The sequence below is a fragment of the Corapipo altera genome, unplaced genomic scaffold, assembly GCF_003945725.1.
Source record: "Corapipo altera isolate COAL_440 unplaced genomic scaffold, ASM394572v1 2b, whole genome shotgun sequence".
Taxonomy (NCBI): domain Eukaryota; kingdom Metazoa; phylum Chordata; class Aves; order Passeriformes; family Pipridae; genus Corapipo; species Corapipo altera.
In genome coordinates this window covers 7,001,058-7,021,263 of record NW_020884874.1, presented here as the reverse complement: position 1 = coordinate 7,021,263, position 20,206 = coordinate 7,001,058, and the positions used below count along the sequence as shown (strand labels likewise).

At 40.2% G+C, this 20,206-nt stretch overlaps 1 protein-coding gene across 1 annotated transcript in view; it reads left to right on the top strand.

Moving 5' to 3' along the window:
- Positions 1 to 17,996: 17,996 nt before the first annotated feature.
- The window catches only part of PREP (prolyl endopeptidase), a 90,630-nt gene continuing 88,420 nt past the window's right edge, over positions 17,997 to 20,206 (top strand). Inside the window, exons 1-2 of the mRNA XM_027633393.1 lie at positions 17,997 to 18,238; positions 19,536 to 19,610. Of these exons, the coding sequence (XP_027489194.1) occupies positions 18,005 to 18,238; positions 19,536 to 19,610 (309 nt within the window). The 5' untranslated portion in view covers positions 17,997 to 18,004. The remainder of the gene's footprint in view (positions 18,239 to 19,535; positions 19,611 to 20,206) is intronic.

Sequence of the window (20,206 nt, the reverse complement as noted above, 5' to 3'; positions counted from 1 at the left end):
CATGATGTTTGAGAAGGCAACATGTATGTGGACAGTATTTTTTAGAAATATGCTTATGTGTGTGTTTAGAGCACTCTGTAAATGATTGGTCCTGAAATAGGCTGCAGGTACCCGTGATTGAGGAAGACATTTTTTATCTTCAGTAGAGTGTGTATAAGGATGCTCCTAAATTGCAATGTAGCTTCAGCAATCAGAGTTTATTTTGATTCCTCTGTCTGTGTAAGCTTACATGTCTTTTTGAAACCATGAACAGCATTGTGGCAAAGTGCATGGAAGTTTTTAGAAATAATCTGTCAGGCCTAGGAATATTTTCAAGGTATATTACTACGAATACCTTCCTTTTAAATAGGCCCTGTTGTCTTCTTTATTGAATCACAACCGAATTTCCTTTGAGAGCCTGGTCAAGTATTTCAGCAGACACTGGGGAACAGTTAATAACAAAGACTGTAAAATTCCGCGCACTGCTCACGATATTTCTATTATGTTAATAATCTTTTCCTGGTTTGCTTGCTTGCTTTTCTCAAATGTGAAATATTCTTATGGTAGGAACACAATTTGGATGACACAGATTTTTCCTTGTTCTTGTGCTGTATAGCAGCAAAACAATTTAGCAATGCTAGGAAGAGAAGAATTTGCTCTTACTCCTCAATACCATCAGTAAAGCGATGTGACAGAGCACAGGGCACTTTAGATGCTACATGTACATCGAGAAAAGGAACTCAGGTTTTCACCAATGCATGCCTCTGCAGACAGCTGTTTAATTTGCACAGAATTGATGTCTGTGAACAGCAAAGGCTGTCTCCCCCTCCCCTGCCAATTACCAGGCTGATGCCCCACCTGAGTAGGTGTTGAGGAAGCCCTGCTGGTGACAAACACCCCCAGCAGCAAAAGACTCACTGCTGGCACATCTGTGACAAACACCTGGGAAGAGGAGCAGCATGTGGCCCTGCAGACCCAGGTAGAGCTCTTCCAGTAGGAACACTTTCCTCATTTCAGAAGAAAATTTAAGCAGGGCTTTATGTCCTAAAAGCATGCAAGAAATTACTTTTCTGATCTAAGTTAATGAAGTTTCTTAGTACAGAGCATATTTTTTAGTACCTGATCTACCATATAATATGGTATGTAATAGCAGTAATCTATTCTATCAGATACACAGGTCACTCTGAAATAATTTGCACTGCAAAATTAAACAATTACTTTATGATTACCTAAAACACCCCTTCCAGCTTTCATTGTCATGAAGGTAAAATGGCTTCAAACAAAAAAATCCTTTTAAAATAAACAAACAAATGAAGGGTCACGAATCCTCAAAAATAACAATGCTGCAGGTCTATTTTGGTAATTCTCTTGGCAGAGTAATATGAAAGCTTCTTTCAAATGAACTGCTTCCAAGTTTCAAGGGTACAGGTCATAAATAGATTGTTCAGGAAATTCACAAAGTTTGGGTATTATAATGAGAAAATAGATAATTAAAGGCAAATTCAGAATTTCCCTATCTGACTGAGTTACAGAGACAGTGGACTTGTCCCCCAAACAGGGCACCAGCATATTGCTTTTTCTTAACTCTTTATGGTGTTGGGTTTTTTCCTAAATGAAATTTCCATCCTTTTCTTAGCACAGACTTTATCTCTGGAGCCAGAGATAGACTTTGAGCCAGGCAACAAGAGGACACAATAAAGGACATAGAGGTCTTTGTGATGACAACAGGAAGAGCTCTAGGAAGAAAAGAGAGTGGTGCTGAAGGATGTGTGACAGAGAAGAACTGGGAGGGGATGCCGGGGCCTGAGAGGGAAGAAGGTGAAGGAGTCATGGAAGTCGCTGTTATTTCAAGAGATGGCAGAGATAGGCAGAGAGCAGACTACAGAGCACTGCCGCTGACCTTTCACGAGCTTCATGTTACCCAGCCATCGGTTGCAAGCACAGAGCTGGTCCATCCTCAGTGGCACCTCGAGACAGCCCCTCACAGCCTCGCCTTGACTCCTCTCTCCCTTAAGGACAAAATTCACCCTCTACAGCTTATTTTATTTTTAACCCCTGTGAACCTCCCAATTACTCATGCAGGCTGTGTTCGCTCAGCATAGAGCTGGCAAAAATTTCACACCACAGGATAAGAGGAAGAAAGGATGGTTTGATTTCTTCATCAAAACATAGCAGTTTAATCATTGTCAAAGAAGTAAAAATGGAAGTCTGAAGCGTTTCCAACTTTCCTTTTCTTATCAAGGTGAAAATGTGCATAGAAATGATTCTGTCATCAGGAAATAACTTAAAATGGACAGAAATTATTTGGAAAGACTTTCACTTTCCTTTCAAGACATTTTTTTGACTGAAGAAAATAAGTCTACATATTTTATATATTTTTTTTTTTTAATTATGGAAAGCAGGCATTGCTTCATTGCTTCTCTATTTTAAATTTTGTCTGAGTAAGAAAGCTTAACTTTCTTCTGGCCATCTCTCCCTATATATGCATATTAAACCAGGAAAAGACACAACATGATTGGCATTGTAAAGATTTTTCCATTAGTAATAAAAAGAAAATGGCAGATTCAAAGTTGTAATTTTCTTAATAATGAAAAAATTTACGTTAACCAGGATACTTCCTTTGATAGGATCCTAAAGCATTTTAGAAAAAAACTCTGAAGGAGAAAGGATGTGCTATTAATAGTCAGTCATTCTTCTGTTGAAACTCAGCCCCTTCTTGGCAACAATACTACTCAGTTATTTAAGACAGGAACTGAAATTTATTTCATTTAATTGCAGGAATAATGTATGTGGATAGAGCAGTACTTTGATATGGCGTTTGATCACGTCACACATCTAATAGCTGTGTTATTGTGACAAATGCTATGCAATTCTAAACAGCCCAAGTGGTCAGCACCATTTTATTTGAATGATGGCCTTCAACACTGTAGCACTACCCTAAACATCAGCTGGGACACAGATTAAGTGCTGATTCAAAGGGGATATGCTAACATGCTAAATTGTAAACATTGTTCTCTACACAGTGGTTACTTGGACATTTCCTCCTCAAAGTAGGATTCTTGTTAAACTTATTAGTTTTGAAAACAGAAAGGCTAGTATGTAGAGTGTGAAAGTCTCCTTCAGAGAACTAAAGTTACTCTTCATTCTTAGTTTGCTTTTCTGATCTAGGTAGGCTGCAAAACCAAACTGAAAATAGAGAAATGGTGCAAGCTCTGTGAGATTTCAGCACACTTTTTATTGAAGTCTGGATATATCCTCAAAACAACCTTCACTGTTTTCCAGAAATGTTTTAGATAGTCTGTTTTCTTCAAAAGTGGGATAAATATGAAGTTAAATTCTGCAGCTAGACTTGTTCAAACTTGTATGCAATTGATCATCTCCAGTGAATACATACAGAGGCACTGCAGAAGGTATCACATCAAGAAGGTGCAGTACATCTTCGTTTCTCTATAGAAATCCTGTTGTGCTTGTCATTAGAAACTTTTTGTGTCTTTTGGTTGTCCCCTTGTCCTGGAACTGTTTTCTGAGGTATGTGAAGAAGTATGGCCTCTTAGTTACCTCCCCCAGCCATTTTGTGAGAGTAAGACAAGTTAATTGTGCTTGACGATATGGATGACCCTTTCAAGTCATGTAAAATGATACTGCTCTGCTTATCACAGGTAGATAACCATTAATATTACATGTACTGTCTATGGGAAGAGAAAGGGTCTTGTTTGTTTTGAATGTTTTCAAAGGTAGGAAACAAAGGGTCCTGTGGGGACACCAGCACACAGTAGACAGTGCAGCCATACAAATTGAAGTTAAAAGACAGGAACCTCCAATTAAAACGGGTGAAAGACAAAAACCTACCTGTTTATTTATAAGGCTGAGCCATTTCACTGAGATGTATGGCAGTGCAGAAGTAAAATAATACCGTACTTAACTCAAGTAGAGCTCCTGACTAAAGCTCACTCCTGGTCAGTCACTATTTTTACTGAATGAATTCCCCAGCTCTAACCTATTTTTGACAGGGTTTATGCGTGTTCATAAAACACCTTAAAATAATAGGCATCTCTCAGAATATGGGTCAGAAAATATTTTGTTCTTTTGTTCATATAAGGCCCAAAGAAAAGTAGTTCTAGAGCCTGAAACCTTTGTGTAATTGCAATATTAATCATTACAGTTTAGGAGTACAGGTCACAGTCCTTAAATCTAACTATAAACAATTTGTCTCCGTACAAGGGTCTTTCTTTGCAAACATGTGCACCACTCAGTTTATATTCAACAGAGGGGCAAAGCAGGATGAGGAAGAAACTTGTCAGCTGTGTAAGTGATGGGTGTATTTACGAGCTGAATTTTACTTTGGTGAAATATTTAACACTCACAGAACAGAGTTTTCAGCTTGATTCAACCTTCTGAGATCAGTGGACTTTGGAGTTAGCCTTTAAATTGATTGTTAAAAAAAAACCTCCACACCACAACTCTCTAAAAAGTCTGAAAGTGAAATGCACCTATTTCTTCGTAACATGCAACATGTACTGCATGCTGAGGAATCACATTCTTAAGTCAGTAGAAAATGTCTCATTAGCTTGAGCTGGCTTTGGATCAAGCTCCTGAAGGTTTTCGAAAGACATTGCCAGTGTGTGAGGGCTTCAGACAGCCTCATTTTCGGAAGTAGAATACAATAGTTTCTAGAGCTATTTTAAAATTGTATAACATGCACTACATCATTTGTGGTAAAAAAAAAAATGAAAGCAAAGATCAAGTTTATATTTCATTTCACAGATTTTATGTTTTCTGTAAAACAAGAATGTAAAGTACAAAATTGCTGGGCAGGCAAAGAGCTGTTTGAGGAAAGGGATCTCTCAACAGAGCTCAGTAGAAACACTGCATTTCAGAGAATAATGGATATCCCAGATCCCCAGTGCCTCAATTGCTTGGAATAATTAGGGGGTCACTTACTAAGGGTCAGATCATCTTGCTGACCTCTAAACTTTCTGATCTTTAAGAAGCTCCCCAAAAGAGGCAAAATTCAAACAAGAAAGTACTATCTACCTTTTTAAGTGAGTCTTCAGGAAATCAAAAATATATTATTTCTCTGAAGTTAATTAAAACATAAAAACATAAAAATATTTTGGGGTTTGAAGCCTTTCAAAAAAGCAACTATTGCCTTGGTTGAGTGAAAACTTAATTTATTACACCTTACAGAGGAGAAATGAATTTTTTTAAGTGACTCCAAAGGAAAATTAGCTTTGCTAGTTATAAAGCAATACTTCTTTTTGGGCAAATTTTTTTAGATTTTGACATTTGTTTTTTATTGTGGAAAAGCTGTCAATTTGAAATTTCTTGGAAAAACAGAAATTTGTCGGGAAGCAATCAAAATCTTTGCGCTGATTTGTTTTTAAAATACTGGTGAAATATCACAGTGTTAGTTAGTAGATTTTAAATAGTAAGCACATATAATGTGTATGGCTAATAAAACATGTCATGTAATGAAAATTGATTAGGATGGTGAAGTGGGAACAAATGTGTAAGTCAAAAGATTCAGCATAACATTTATCTTGCAAATACAGTCATTGAAATGCTCTGAATCCTTTTGATTTCAACAAAAGATTTATAATTATTTTTTACCAATAATAGAGAAAATCAACATCATGGTTCTTGAAACACTTTTGTAGCATGTCTGTGAAAAAAGAGACAGAAAAAATTATGAAGTTGAAAATGAATGTTTTGTTAATGTTACAAATGCATAAAGAAAATTATGTACTTGTTAGTGAACCTTATGTGTTCACTCAATTTATGTAAAGTTGCAAAAAAACTATCACAAAGGACCTAGAGAGCAATAGAATTCAATATTGATACCACTGTGTTGCATTTGAGTGTTAACTTACTATAATGGCTACATGATTTTAGGTCACTCGTAGCATGAGACAATAAAGATTTTAATTAGAAAGAAAATTATACCATTTTATGCTTATTTTTTCCTGTGTTTTACAGAACAAATGGATCTTCTGACTTTCATTGGATAGCCCTGATACTACCATGAAACATTGCTTTAAAATATTTCGGGAAAAATTCCTTCCTTATAAAAAAAAAATCTTACTATTTTAAGAATTGCTGTAACAGTGTTCTTACCTTCCTCTCCTAATAAAACAGACTATTAAACTAGCAACTTTAGATAAATTAACAATTTCTCTGCTGCTCAGAGTAAGTCTCTCACAAAAAGCAGAAGTGTCAGAAACATCATGAAAACCCCTTGACCTTGCTACTGCCCTTGATTTTATGTAGAGGGCACTAAGATTTCAAAAATGCTCATGCACCCAATCTCTTTGAAATTACACTTCTTAGGTACTTAAATACCTTGAAGCATTTAAGTTTTACGCTGCAGTGATAGGCTGTAGTGTGAAATTCTTAGGCAAACAGCAGTGCTCTTCCAAATTCAATTCAACAGTAATAGGAATACTTGATCATATTGGTATTCCAAAGTAAAACTCCTCTTTAGAGTAGTTTTCATGTAAGGTTTCATTTTATCTACATGAAAATCCTCAGATATTTTGCTAAATCCTTTAGGAAAGGCTCTATTGACCTACATGGAAAATAATTTGCAAGAAAACACTGCAAGCATAAATTTTAGAGCTCTCATAAAACATTATGCATGGGACAAGTGAGGCCATATTACACAGAAGAACGGACTCTGTCCATAGAGTTATCAGTTAGGTTACTGGTTAATATGTAATCTTCAATCTACAAACCCTGAAAAACAAACTCTCTGCACTCCATATCGCCTCAAAAATATGAGGGTATAGTCACTTTCCATGATCTCATAACTTTATTACTGATTTTGTTAACTTCAAGCTATTAAGCTGAACAAAAGTTCTCCTTACATCTATTTTTCCTGCCAAACAGAAAGTTTTGATACTAAAAAGCTACTTTAATAGTTCTCCTGATACACGCGGTTTTGTTATAGCATTTTTTACCTAGATAGACATTGAAACTGTTTTATGTTTTCCTAAATTATATGATCCAAAACTGTAACACATAAATATATGAACATTTAGAAGATGTATTTTACTTAGTTTATTCAAGGGGCTAATACACCATCCTATATAAGATCCTTACCATTTAACAAAATCCATCAAGCAAGGTGCCACTAACTTTAAAATTTGAGGGTTTTTTTGTTAGTATCTTTTTAAAAGCTAATCTGTATTATAGCAGACTAGTTTCTATGTTAAGTCTGATTTAAGTGCTGAGAGGTTTTTTTACCACATTCTCTTCTCCTCACAAGCCATGGGATAGACACACAGTGCAGAGCTATGCAGATACCTTTATAACTATTTTGTTTGTTGCTACTGCACACTAGAACTAGAAGTCCCATAGAAATATTTGTGCTAGGCAAGAATGGATTTGGCTTCATTATTTTCCTTTAGTACCATCCATACCCAGAGGAAACTGTTACTCAAATAGAAATGAGACATATACTCCAAGTTTCAGGGGGACATTGTGTTCCCTAAAAACCCTAAATAAAGTCCTTTTCCCTAAATTAAGATCTTGTTCCCTAAAGACCCAGCTTACGGAAGTGACTGAACTTTTATTGAACCTCAAAGTATTGGCCTATCTCTTGGGCAATAGCTGGGCTGGTTCTTATTTATATCCCTATTTAAAACAAGCAGATTAATTCCTGGGTTTGCTTTCAAATTTAGTCACACATGGAATGTCTTAATTGTTTGTTAAAGGATCAGCAGGTTATGGTCAGATGCCCTTGTGCTCAACAGATTTTAACTTCGCATAGTACTAACTCTTGAGACTATGATAAGCAAGCCTAGAGGAAGATCATGCTTTATGTAAGGGAAGTGCTGAGTGCGCAGGTATGCAAGGGCAGGGGAAAGCAGGAGGGGACCTGAGACCACGGGACTGGGTATTTTTTACCCTACTAGACAGCATAGTACTTGCTGGTAAATAAGCTTTCAGAGCATGCATTTCGGACAGTATGAGATTCTGCAAGAATTGTAGTAAAACAATGCAAGATGTCTCCACTGCACAGTTAAGTTGGATGTTGGCAGAAAGGTTTAGGTGTATGGCTGGAAACTTGGTTATGTGTTCGCTCCTGCTAGTAACTCATCACCTGTTTTGTAGGTGTAGGCTGGGTAACAGACGGGTTCATGGCCCTCCAGTGGTGCCATTCCAGAATTCCCTGTTTTCATATATGAGGTGGGGTCCTTCCTGAGTCACTGGAGAAGGATCTTCCAGTAGTTTACTCAACACAGTATAAGGTAACATGAGGTTTCTTGTCACATATGGTGAAGATGTCCTTTGATGTACTTGAGGAAAGGGGAGGAACTGGTGCAGGAACTGAACCACGAGGTACCACAGAAGGCATGAGCCCACCAGTTAGACTAGTGCAGCCATGAGAGTCATGGACTGTTTGAGTGGTTTCTAAGGCAGACTCACAGGGAGCTGGGGAATTAAGGCTCTCCTCATTTCCTCACTGTCCTTCCAAACCTGATCTTGCCCATTCAGGGATAGATTATGAGGGGGATTGGAGTGGTTGAATGACAGTGGGGAAGACACGGATAAATCTCTTTCTTTATGTGACCTGTGAAGGCTCAGGCTCAGACCCTGTGATCACTGGGTCCCTCTCTCCACTGGTGAGCAAAACCTCCTGAAAAGGAGAAGTTAACAGGAGTTAACTGGCTGTGGTGGGCTGTGGGAAGTGGATGACTCAGCAGGCAAACCACCTGTTCCAGACTGGTGGTTGGCACAGCATCTTTCTTGCATATCAGGCAGACACAACGGAAGGAAAAAAAGGGTTATTTTAACTCACACAACCATGGTTTCAGCTCTGTGTTCAGCAAAGAGAAAAGGGAAGGCCGTCCTGTGTTTTGGACCAAGGGACTAATTCTGTTTGATTTCCCTTAGAGAAGATTGATTGCCAACTTTTCCACTCCTTGGAACAAGGGGTCTGGCTTAATTTATTTTCAGCACCCTCCAGGAAATGAGGCTGTTAGGTTTATTGTCCTTAAGCTAGAAGACAATTTCAGTTTCTTTAGTAGGTGTAGGGACAGGGTTACTAAATTTACTGTGCTTTATCCAACAGTTTGAGCCTTGGAGCAAGTCTGTTATTCCCTGATGCCTCAATGTGTCTTTGGCTGAAACCTGCCAGCTCGAAGCTGAAACCTGCCACCATGAGCAAACACCTCACACAGACAGCCACCTTCAGTTGGCTCTGGTAAAAGAGAAATCCTGAGAGCTGTGTGTATCTCCATGTGAGTGCAGCAGTGGTATCAGTTCAGGGCAGTGAGTGCAAAAGTGATTAAGGAAGCTGGTTTACAGCAACATGCCAGTCTCCTACAAGACAAAAAGAAAATCCAGATAGCATTACACAAGAGAAAGGTACATTTCTTTCTCTGATCTCCTTAGTGCTTACAAGATTTAGATAACATGCTTATCATGAGGCAAACGGAGATATTTTGCAAGTTTTACTTGGTGTGGTAACAACTGTTACCCTTTATATCTTTGTAAATACCCTAGAGTTCACAAGAGTGAGCGCATAAATAAAGTGAACAAACAGAGCTTAACTCCAAATACCTCTTGGCTTTTCACGTATATCTCTAATTAAGTGAGGAGGATGAATCCTTGTGAGGTAGTAGTAAAATACAATTATTTAAATAAATATCTGACAAAATAGTCATATAGCCAGAATAAATTACCATGATATTTTTAATTACTGAAGTAAGTTTTGGTAGGAGGGAATGATAATATTAAAAGAATTAATTAGTGAATTCAGAGAGGGAGTATTTACAGAACTAACACCAACAACAAAAAATTTAACATAATTAGAGATCAAAGAAAGTCTACCACGCAAGCAAGACCCTTCTTGCAGAAGAAGATGTGGTCTCCTAGTCTTTAATTCTTGCTTTTCTCTCCTTTAATTTTTTCCCAAGTACTTTTATTTCCTCTAGAATATTTAACCATAGGTAATTAAATAATTTTTGTAAGGGATCAAAAAATATGCAGCAGTTGTCTGTTTGTTCTACAGAAGCTAAACTGTAGAAGAATCCTGACTTCACAATCCCACTTCATATGAGAGCAACAGGGCAAGGGGGAGCTAAATAACATCACTGTTATTTAGCACATATGCTTGTTTGAATTTTTTTCTCAAGGTACATAAAGGGTCCTTCTGACCTGGGTAATTTCAGCAGTGCTTTGAAATGGTTGGTCTATGAAGTTATAGGGCAGAGGTCTTGTTCTACCTTGGCCTAGTCCTGTGCCTTTTGATGACTCTCAGGCATGTGCAGAGTTTAGAATAGGAAACCTGCCAAGAGGCAAAAATTAATTAGATTAATTAGATGCAATGAATTAGAGGGACGTTTTTGAGGATTTTTTTTCTGCATGGAAGAATTTTCTTCCACCCAAATGTGTCATATTTACTTCTGCAATTTCTCTGACTTGCTCCATGTTTCCTGTCTGCACTCAAGAACCTGTTCCGATCACTGAAAAGGATCCTTTTTTTGTCTAGACTGAAGGCAAAGAGAGACTATCTAATAAAAATATTCAGAAGAGGAATTTATTTTCGTGAAATTTATCTCCATTTCTCCTTCCCCACATTTTCTGTCAGAATTTGAAACCATATGGATAGAAAATATGAAAAAAAAAGTTTATAAAAAGTCAATTAAAACTTCCAGATGAAGAAAAATGTAAAACTTATTCTAATATATATTAGATCTTTGAGATTCCTGCACACTCCTCCAGGAGAGGGAAATAACAAAATGAATAAAAGGCATTCCTCTTCAGTAATATTTTTGTAACTTGACAAACCTAAAATTCATCTACAAAAGTGACTATATGCTGAGTAAACCATGTAGAGCTTCTGTACCAGCCCCAGACAACATTAGAATCTGTCTCTAAAAGTTTTTGTACAGTTTAAAATTAGTTATTAAAAGCATTTATTGTCAACAAATTACAGGAGAACAATATGCCCTCATTTTTCTCCAGATTTCTGCGAGCTCCAAAGGGCTCTCTCCTTGACCACCTTCCCTCCTCCCCCTGGAGAGGACAGGGAAGGTTGTCTGTAAACACAAGCTCAACTGCAGAGGACTCAAATCCACCTGTCTGCTCCCTTCTGTCCAAGCCCAAAGATCAGCCTGCTTCTTTCCGAATGTCTCGCCACCGGCTCAAGCTCAGTATGGCTCGCCAGAGCTCTTAATCTGTCTTCTAAGCTCTCATTGCTACTGCTTTTTCCAGTCTGTGGCTAACATCATTGGCTCATCTGTTGCCTGGGCCTTGAATTTTCCGAATACCTTCAGTCTAGTATTTTCTCCACCTCAGTTTCTCGTATGAAGGTTCTGTGTAAATTTTGACAAACAAAAATTTAAACCTTTGACCTTCCTCATACTTACACATATCTAAAATTACCAGTTCACCTTTCACCCTTCCACCACAAGATGCTTCTCCCTGGTTTTGACAGAGTCTATTTCCTGCTTGTTCCTCCATGCCCACAGATGTAAGCAGATTTTCTGTCTTCTCCCATCTTTCCATCAGCTCCCCTGTCATCAAGCACAACATAATTCTCCTCTATGTAGATTGCAGCCCCACTGCCATCTCGGACAACCCATGGCACCAGTTGTCATCACACATTTGTAAACCACATCACATCAGTAATGTCCTCTTCCTACACTGCTCTGCCAATCAGGGAGAAGCTCTCTCTAAAAATATACAGCACTCTGCCTCTACGCACCTTCAACATTTCCCCATGAGCTTTCCTTTTTCACAGAGTGCAAAAAATGGGTGGCTGGCAATCTGCAAGTATTACATGCACAGTGACCAGTGACATCATATTATTTTCCTCCACATCTCTGAATGTAGCTACCTGTTGTTTTGCGTTTTGTTTTTTTTGATTGAAAGCATTAGATCATAAATGCATGGAGTTTCGCTACCACTTGGGCCTGTGTGGAAAATGGCACAGTACAATGGCCCTGGTCTACATCTGAATTACACAGACTCTGCAGTACTAGAAATACAAAGATTTCACTTTCAGCTATACAGATCTTTGGAATGCATTATTCAATTTCATGGCTAGGTTTGTGTCATTCTCCTTTAGAGAAGAGGCTAAAGTTAAAAAAGAGGCTAAATGTTAAAAAGCCCACATGAATTATTTACAAATATAATTATTTAGTGTCTGCCAAATTCAGACACCTTTCTTAAAGGCACTTCTGAAATTGAATTTTCTTTAATTCTTCTAAGTTTTGCCTTCATTGTAGAATTGTAGTAATATTTTAAATTAATGATTATCCAGGGTGACTAGAGCACTACTGTATGTGATAACCTTGCACACTCTCCAGTGCAGTTTGAATTTCAGATTTGGTGGTCACTGAGTTGCATACACTTTTCTGTATTTTTCTATTCCCACGTATTGAGATGTTCTTCTCAAAGACACGTGCAAGTCTCTCTTGGAAGCACATTTCTGCAGGGATCTATAGTTGCTACAGTGTTATAATCTAAACCAAATATTTTCTGAGGCATAACAGAAAGTTCTGTTTCTAAGCTATTTGAACACATATATTCAAAAAGTATTAAACATGAGTAGATGATGACTGCAGAAGAAAATATTTCTAGTTGTGGAGTCTTTTAAAAGGAGCTAAAATTGTTTTTCTTTCCAAGAAAAATATATCAGTTTCCCTATGTTTAGTATATTTCAAATTCCGTCAACAAGTTATAAGCTGGTAACAGGAAGCTGCCTTCTGTTCTTCTCACTGCCAAGATTAGGGATAACATTTCTACCCTCTTGAAATCAGTGACAAAACCTCCTTTGACTTTAATAGGCAAAAGATTTCATCCAAAGCAAGAAAACTATTATCCTTAAGTTTTCAGAACTGAAAAGAATGAAAAGCCTCCTTCCAATTCATACTTATCTCCATTTTCAGATATTGCCGTGCAAGAATTAGTTATACTGTCATCATTTTCAATAGAAAGTTTATCTTAGTTGATTTTGATGCCTGAAGATGGGAATCAGCTTATGAAGTGTTTTACAGCATACAACAACAATAAAAGATACTTCACAAAGGCAAAAGCAAATGCAGAAAAGTAAACACCTATCTTTCCATTTTATTAATATGGATTTGCTACCTTTCTACACAAAAGAAATAATATAATTTCTTTATATGGAGAATTATAAAGATAGTTCTTTTTGCAGAGCAATGTTTGGTGGGAAGAGGTTTTGTCATGAGGAAGGGCTGATTCAAGGATCAGTGAAATGGGGGAAAAAAGTAGACATGAAAACTTCTATTGACTTTGTTGGACTTTATGACACACTCTTCTCCCCTGTTAAATACTGTGTAGGAATAAAAGTTCAAATCCTTCTAACTTTTCTGCAAGAGCCTTCTTAAGAAGGACAGCAAAATGCATGAGCCATGGAGTCCTATCTGAATTGTATAAGATTAGGATAAATTTCCAGAAATACTTAAGTAAGTATAACATAGGTGTCAAGAATACACAGTGATTTGGTGCGTAAGTAGGCACCAGACCTACAAACCTCACAAACACTGGAGATCTCTGTGTTAACTTATTAAATGACCCAAGCTCACCAAATTCAGTGAGAGCTGAGGCTGGGTATCTACCCAGCGACACAAGAGCGCAGATTTTACTATGTGATCTCTGTTTTTTGGCAAATCCTTATTTTAATGGCAAATTATCTGATAAAAATTTAAGAATTAAAAAAAAAAAGGTGTAACTAAAAAAATTTGGTCATCAGTCTCTTCTAGGATTATAATTTTGTTCATTCTTCACCTCACAAGAAAGGTCACTGTAGAACGAAAAATTCCTTTAAAGAAAAGTTATTTTAATTGGGTGTACTGATACTATGATCTGTGTGTTCATCCTCATACATCAATTTAGGTAAGTTTATCATACCATAAATATGGTTTAGATTGCCTAGCTGATGAAATACTATTTAATACTACTTTGCAATTGATATTCCATACTAACACTTCACAGACATCACTACATCACTTAACTGACTTCACAGGACCTGCAGTGTAAGCACACCAATGCACAGCCCCAGGGCATGCTAGAGTATGATTCTGCAGCATGACACTGACTTTAATGCACCCCTCCTATTCCACGGTGTGCAGAGCAGTTTACCACAATGAAATATTGCTTTGCTTGATCGTACGTTCAAATACTGGCCAGACCTATGTCATGTAGTAGTTTCTGTAACTGAGATAATAAAACTATATTTTGTCACGTAAGCCACTTCATAATTCAGCTCAAAAAACAAGCAACCCTCTAATTATCCATGAACAATATACAATGATCATAATTAATGTGTGCAGTAGATTAACATAATTTAGGAATCAAAGATTCAGTGAAAATCAACAGGATTTAGGCTCTTAAGTCAGTGCTTCCAAAATAGCAACTCATCAGGGCAGATATTTTGAGAGTCACATTCCTCTGAAACTCGAGTTATTTGCACACCTCAGCACATGCTCATAGTAGCATAAGACTGAGGTTCTGCTGACACCTGTTGATAAATGTCTGAACAGCAGAACTGCTGTCTTACAATTAGGTAAATGAAATAAAAAACATGTAAGAAAACAGGAGTAAAGGTACAGACCTGTCTTCATTCTATAACAGAAAAGTTTCCAGTCATTGCTCAGTTATAATGGGAGTGAGGTTGGGGAAAGGACAAAAAGGAAAGGTAAAACCAAAATTTGCTGCTAGATTTTCTGTCAGATCTGACAGGATGATGAAGTCACTTCCTACTGAGTCAATATACTACTTGCAGTTAGTCATTGTGGAGAGGCTGACTAAGCTGAAAGAGATTTGCTAATGACTGGATGATCAGCAGAAGTATAATTAATATCAGCAGAGACCAGTATCTGTTTTTCAAATTATCAGAATCATGCTAACATGGGAGTGTGATGACATAGACTACTGAGAGATTTTCAAACTTTCTGTTTTAAATGTAGGAAGATTGTTTTTGGCTTACTCAGCAGCTTATCCTCAAAACTCAGTAAATATCATATCTGAACTCTGCTGGTTTTGGTTAGGTCCAAGAAAAGGGAAAATTTTAGTATAAACTTACTTTTTGCTGCAATACTAAACAATAAAGATAGACTTCAAATTTTCAGTTACTGCACAGTCCTAACATGAATCAGTTTTAACTTTGTGTTAAGCAAACACACAGTAAAAGGGAGAAGATTGCTATAGCTTTCATAATAAGGATTTTTGTTACCAGACTGCACAGTGCACTCCCTTTTATCTGAATAGGGAGTGCATGGTGTCAGGTAAGAAAAACATGTTTTGGGCAGTGTTTTAGACACTATGTAAATCTGTATTAACTGCTTTTCTGATAAGAAAAGATCAGACAATGTAGATTTGCTCCTTTTACTGTTGTTCATGTGTGATCCTTCTTTCCTTCTCAAGCCCCACTTCATCCCCCCTCCCCTCCCCACAAGAAACAAAGGAGAAATTTACAGTAAAGAGAAAATTCACTTTCTGTCCCTGGTGCTCACCTTTAAAAGAAAATTACTGCTTGTAAAATACAAGTCCAAAGATCTTATCTTGGACAACTGTGTACTTGGGTTTCTTTGTACGTTCCCTCCTTCTCTGTATCCAGGGTGAATTGGAAGGTATCATAATGGATAATTGTTGTGCTTCCTGGATGCTTGCCAGCCCATTCAGGAATTACCCTGCTCTGCATTGAAAGGGCTACTGAAGCCTGAAAAACCACGGGCACTGCCATGTGCCAGCTGCCAGCTGTGCAGCAGCGTGCAACCAGACTGCCCTCTCCCGCCAGCTCAGGACTCTGCAGCTGCCCAAAACTTCCAATACACCTCAGACTGCCTGCTTTTACAGCATGAAGCTCATCTGCGCTGATGTTGCAGGAATGCCCAAGATATTGGGACGTACAGCTGCTCAGTCAGAGCTACTCACAAGCCCTGACCGAGCTGCTAAACATCCAGAAATTCTGGACAGACATAAAATACATTCATCTAGGACAACACCTTGAGGCTGAAAAAGGCATTTTCATAAGGCAAACTGTAGCTCTGAATCAGATGCAAGGTCTTCACTGCCTGTGAAGTTGCAGTCGAGACTGCTCAAAACTCCCAGATGTACTGTGCACATACAGCTTGTTTGTGTAGCCCACGGGCAAGTTGAATGCTTGACAGAGGCATTGAACTAATAATTCTTCATATGATGCAAATTTCTGTGCATATGTAATTCTGTCTGGGAAGCTTTAGTCAGAAACAGCCTTTGCCTGCCAGTATTTACCTGAGCTAGTTGCTTAGATAATTAACAAGCTTTTATGAGCATTGGGCACATCAAGGCATTGCCACTAACCACCTTGCTGGTGGCATGTTCTTGAGCTCTGGAACAAAAGGTGTAGTTGGCAGCTGTCCTGCTGCCTTGCAAAGGGAGAAGATGAGCAAAGAAGAAAGTTCAGAAGGAGAAGTGGCCAAAAGAGAAGGGATGAGAGACAAGAAGCCATGTAGGTGTTGTTTAGTATGTAAGCAGAGCTGATGAATGCAGTTATGTCACTTAGTAAGAGTTATCATTATTTCCTGGCATATTTCCTCATATTTACACAACCCTCAGCCTCCCCACAGGATGTCCAATTAGAGGTAGTAACTCTTTCCATTAAGAGTAGGCAATCAAGGCACAGTTCTGAGCTGGTAACTATAAAGGTTTCATGCCATTTCGGAAATGCTTTAGGTCATTGTCATTTCAGGCAGTTACTTTATTTGCAACCATGAGCATTTTTGGGGCTGATCAGACTTTAAACACCATCACATGCAAACTTCCATGTCTCCAGCTGGTGCCATGCACCACATGTACGCACGAGTTTACCCTGGATGAGGAGCTGGGGTAAAGTCCTCCCCAGGCTGACAGGACAGCATGGCAAGGACTCCTGGCAGCAACTTCATTTGGAGGAAAAGCAGTTCATCCATCTTACTAGCCAAACCATCATCTGTCCCCTGCATGTTTCTGGTGTATGGGAGGAGTGCACTGGGTCTCTTCCGTGGATGTAAAGTGTTTGCAAGTTTTCTGACCCAGGAAACCCTATTGTAGAATAACCACCGTGTGGATGAGCCTGAGGTCACCCACTTGCAACACCTTTACCGGGTGCATGTTCATCCAGACCTGCTGCACAGGCCAGACTGTAGCCCCTGACAGCGGGAGTGAGGGGGATGAGCATCAGCCACCAGGGCTGTGCACTTGGAGTGGCCATCTTCACTGGGACTGGGTGGCCAACTTGTCCTTTGTTTTCAGGGTGAAGGGGAGTCTCGGGCAACTTGTAGAAGTGTGTTGGATGGAAATGTGCTAAAGGTTTGGGTGGACCAAGCCAGGTTTAGCCTGGTGGAGGCTCAGGGGTGACCTTACCACCCTCTACAACTACCTGAAAGGAGGTTGTAACCAGATGGGAGTTGGGCTCTTCTACCAGCAATAGGACAAGAGAACATAGTCTTAAGCTGAGCCAGGAGAGATTTAGACTGAACATTAGGAAGAATTTCTTCACAGAAAGGGTGATTAGACATTAGAATGGGCTGGCCCGGATGGTGGTGGAGTCACTGTCCCTGGAGGTGTTCAAGGAAAGACTGGATGTGGCACTTAGTGCAGTGGTCTAGTTGACATGGTGGTATTCGGTCATAAGTTAGACTCGATGATCTCAGAGGTCTTTTCCAACATAGTCGATTCTGTGATTCCGTGCCTCCGCTTCGAGCTGCCCGAGCCCCCACCCAGGAATCAGCTGCTGTTTTCAAGGCAGCTCTACAGGTCGGACCCTCTTGCCAACGCTCAGGAACTGAAAGGAAAAAGAATGAAAATCCAAGATTTAATTTTCCTTTTTATTATTTTTTTTTGGAAGCGCTTATTACAAGGAGGACGAGGCCCGAGCGGTGCTCAACACACAACCCCGCCGGAGCTCGGTGAGCAGGAGGGGTTAGCAGAGGCCCGGGGCAACAGTGACGGGCGGGCGGGCGGGACGGGCCCTCGGCCCGGCCCCTTCTGTGCCGGCGGTGCGGCGCGTGCCCGGCAGGGGGCGCGACGTATGGCGGCGGCGCTCCGCCTGTGCCGCGCTGCGTGCCTGCTGCCGGCTGCTGCCGCCACGGCCCGAGCCACAGCCACGGCCCCAGCCCCGCCGCCGCCTCCGCGCCTCTCCGCCTCCTCCTCCTTCTCATCCTCCTTCTCTTCCTCCTCCTCCTCCTCTTCTTCTCGCCGCTCTCCGCCGCCGCCCGCCATGCAGGCCTTCCAGTACCCTGAGGTGTACCGCGACGAGACCGCCGTGAGTACGGCACTGGCCGGGGCAGCCCCCGGCGTGCGGCGGCCGCCGGGCCTGGACGCGAGGCTCTCCGCTGGCCGGCCCGCCCCGGGTCGCCTGGGGGCGGATGTTGCTGCCCCGGCTCTCGGGGCTTTGTTCGGCTGCAGCCTGCTCCGTGCGGAGAGTCTCGGGCTTGTCACACCTGCGGGCCGCGGCGGCTGCCGGGGGCTGGTTGGGGCGGGATTCGGGGCCCGGCACCGGTGCCCCCGGGCGCGTCCCGCGTGTGCGGGGCCGGCCGGGGCCTCAGGGGCAGCCGAGCCCACGGCGGATCCCGGGGCTTCGGCACCGCTGCATGTGGCAGGGAAAGCCCAGGCCTCCACCGGGGCTGGAGTAGCGTCAGCAGAGGAACAAATAGTCTATTTATATAGGATGGCACATCTGTAACGTAGTCCTGTCTCCTCGTGTTCCGACCGTAACTGGATACACAAGGATTACGGTGTTAGTTTGAGTAAAATGGGTTCGGGTTTTTTTCCCTTCCGCAAAGCGCTGTGCTTTGGGCACCGGCCCGGTAATTATTTACAGAACTAACATCGCATTTAAACCAAAATGTTTGCCGGCATGAGCCAAAACTGTAAAAACTAAAGTATTCTTTTCGTAGTTGGCTAAAAGGCTGAACTGTGCAAGTCCTAACAGGAGGTATCTAGTCCTATTTTGTATACTGAAGGAAGGAAGCAGGTAAATTCAACCACGTGGATTAGTCTTTTGTGGGTTTTTTTGCTTGCTTGTTGTTTTGGGGGTGGGTTTTTGGTTGGAGGTTTTTTTAATTATTATTTATATATGTACATTATGCACATGTTTGTGGGCAACAATAGTAGGGGGGGGCTAAACTAGAGGCAGTTCGTGTAACCAGGAACCACATTTGGGGTACATCCAGTAATCAGGTTTGATAATTTGGCTGCAACGCCTGGATTTGGAGGAAGCTTTAGGTTGTTTGATTTTTTTAGGGATATTGGTTTAGTGGGGTATATTTTTTACTTACTAATCTATCCTGTGGTAGGACTGAATGTTCATTTCACCCTTTTTCTGGTGCTCTGTGTTTCTTCTGAGGACTACTCTGCTGCCTTAGTGCCATCACCAAAGAAGGGTTATACTAGCAACTCACCTGGGAGCAGTGTGTTGCTTTTCTCTTTCTTTGCTCCTTAGCACTGTATGTTTTTGTGAAATTCCGAATGCCCTTCATTGTGATGACTGTCACTCCTTGATGGACCGAGTTTGCTTGCGAGTACGTCTCTTTTAAAATTATTGTCTTTTATGAATTCAGGTGCAGGATTACCATGGATGTAAAATAAGCGACCCATACTGCTGGCTTGAAGATCCCGATAGCGAACAGACAAAGGTAACTTTTCTTTGTGGGGGAATAACTGTTTTCACATGATCCTCCTTTATAGACTCTGTTTTGAAGAACGTGCCAGTACTTTCTGAAAAGTTCCATAGTGAATCGTAGTGAATGGAGGTGTAGTTCTTGTGATACTCATGGCGCCAAGAGCAATGCTGTTATTTTGTCCCTGTATTTTAGTGGGAGAAAGGTCGGATGGGGCTTGGAGCAGCCTGGACTACTGGAAAGTGTCCCTGCACTGGCAGGGGGCTTGGAACTAGGTGATTTTTAAGGTCCGTTCTAACCCAAACCATTCTGTGGTTCTATGAAAGACTGGAACACTTTGTATAACCTAGATCACAGAATTTGCAAAATTAAGGCCTTGTTTATCTTGCACCCATTTTTCTTAGGCAATCTGAATGCTCAAAGTGGTGTTGTCACACTGAAGAGAAACACTCAGATTTTAGAGTGCTTTATCCACTGTCCTAAGTACATTTAAAATTGCCGTAATAAAATAGTTAGGAAAGGGTAGAAAGAAAACTTCTTTGGCTTGCTTTTTATACAGTGATTGAGTGTGTGAGTATATTTTTTTGTTTAATCCTTTTTAAAAGCAAAAT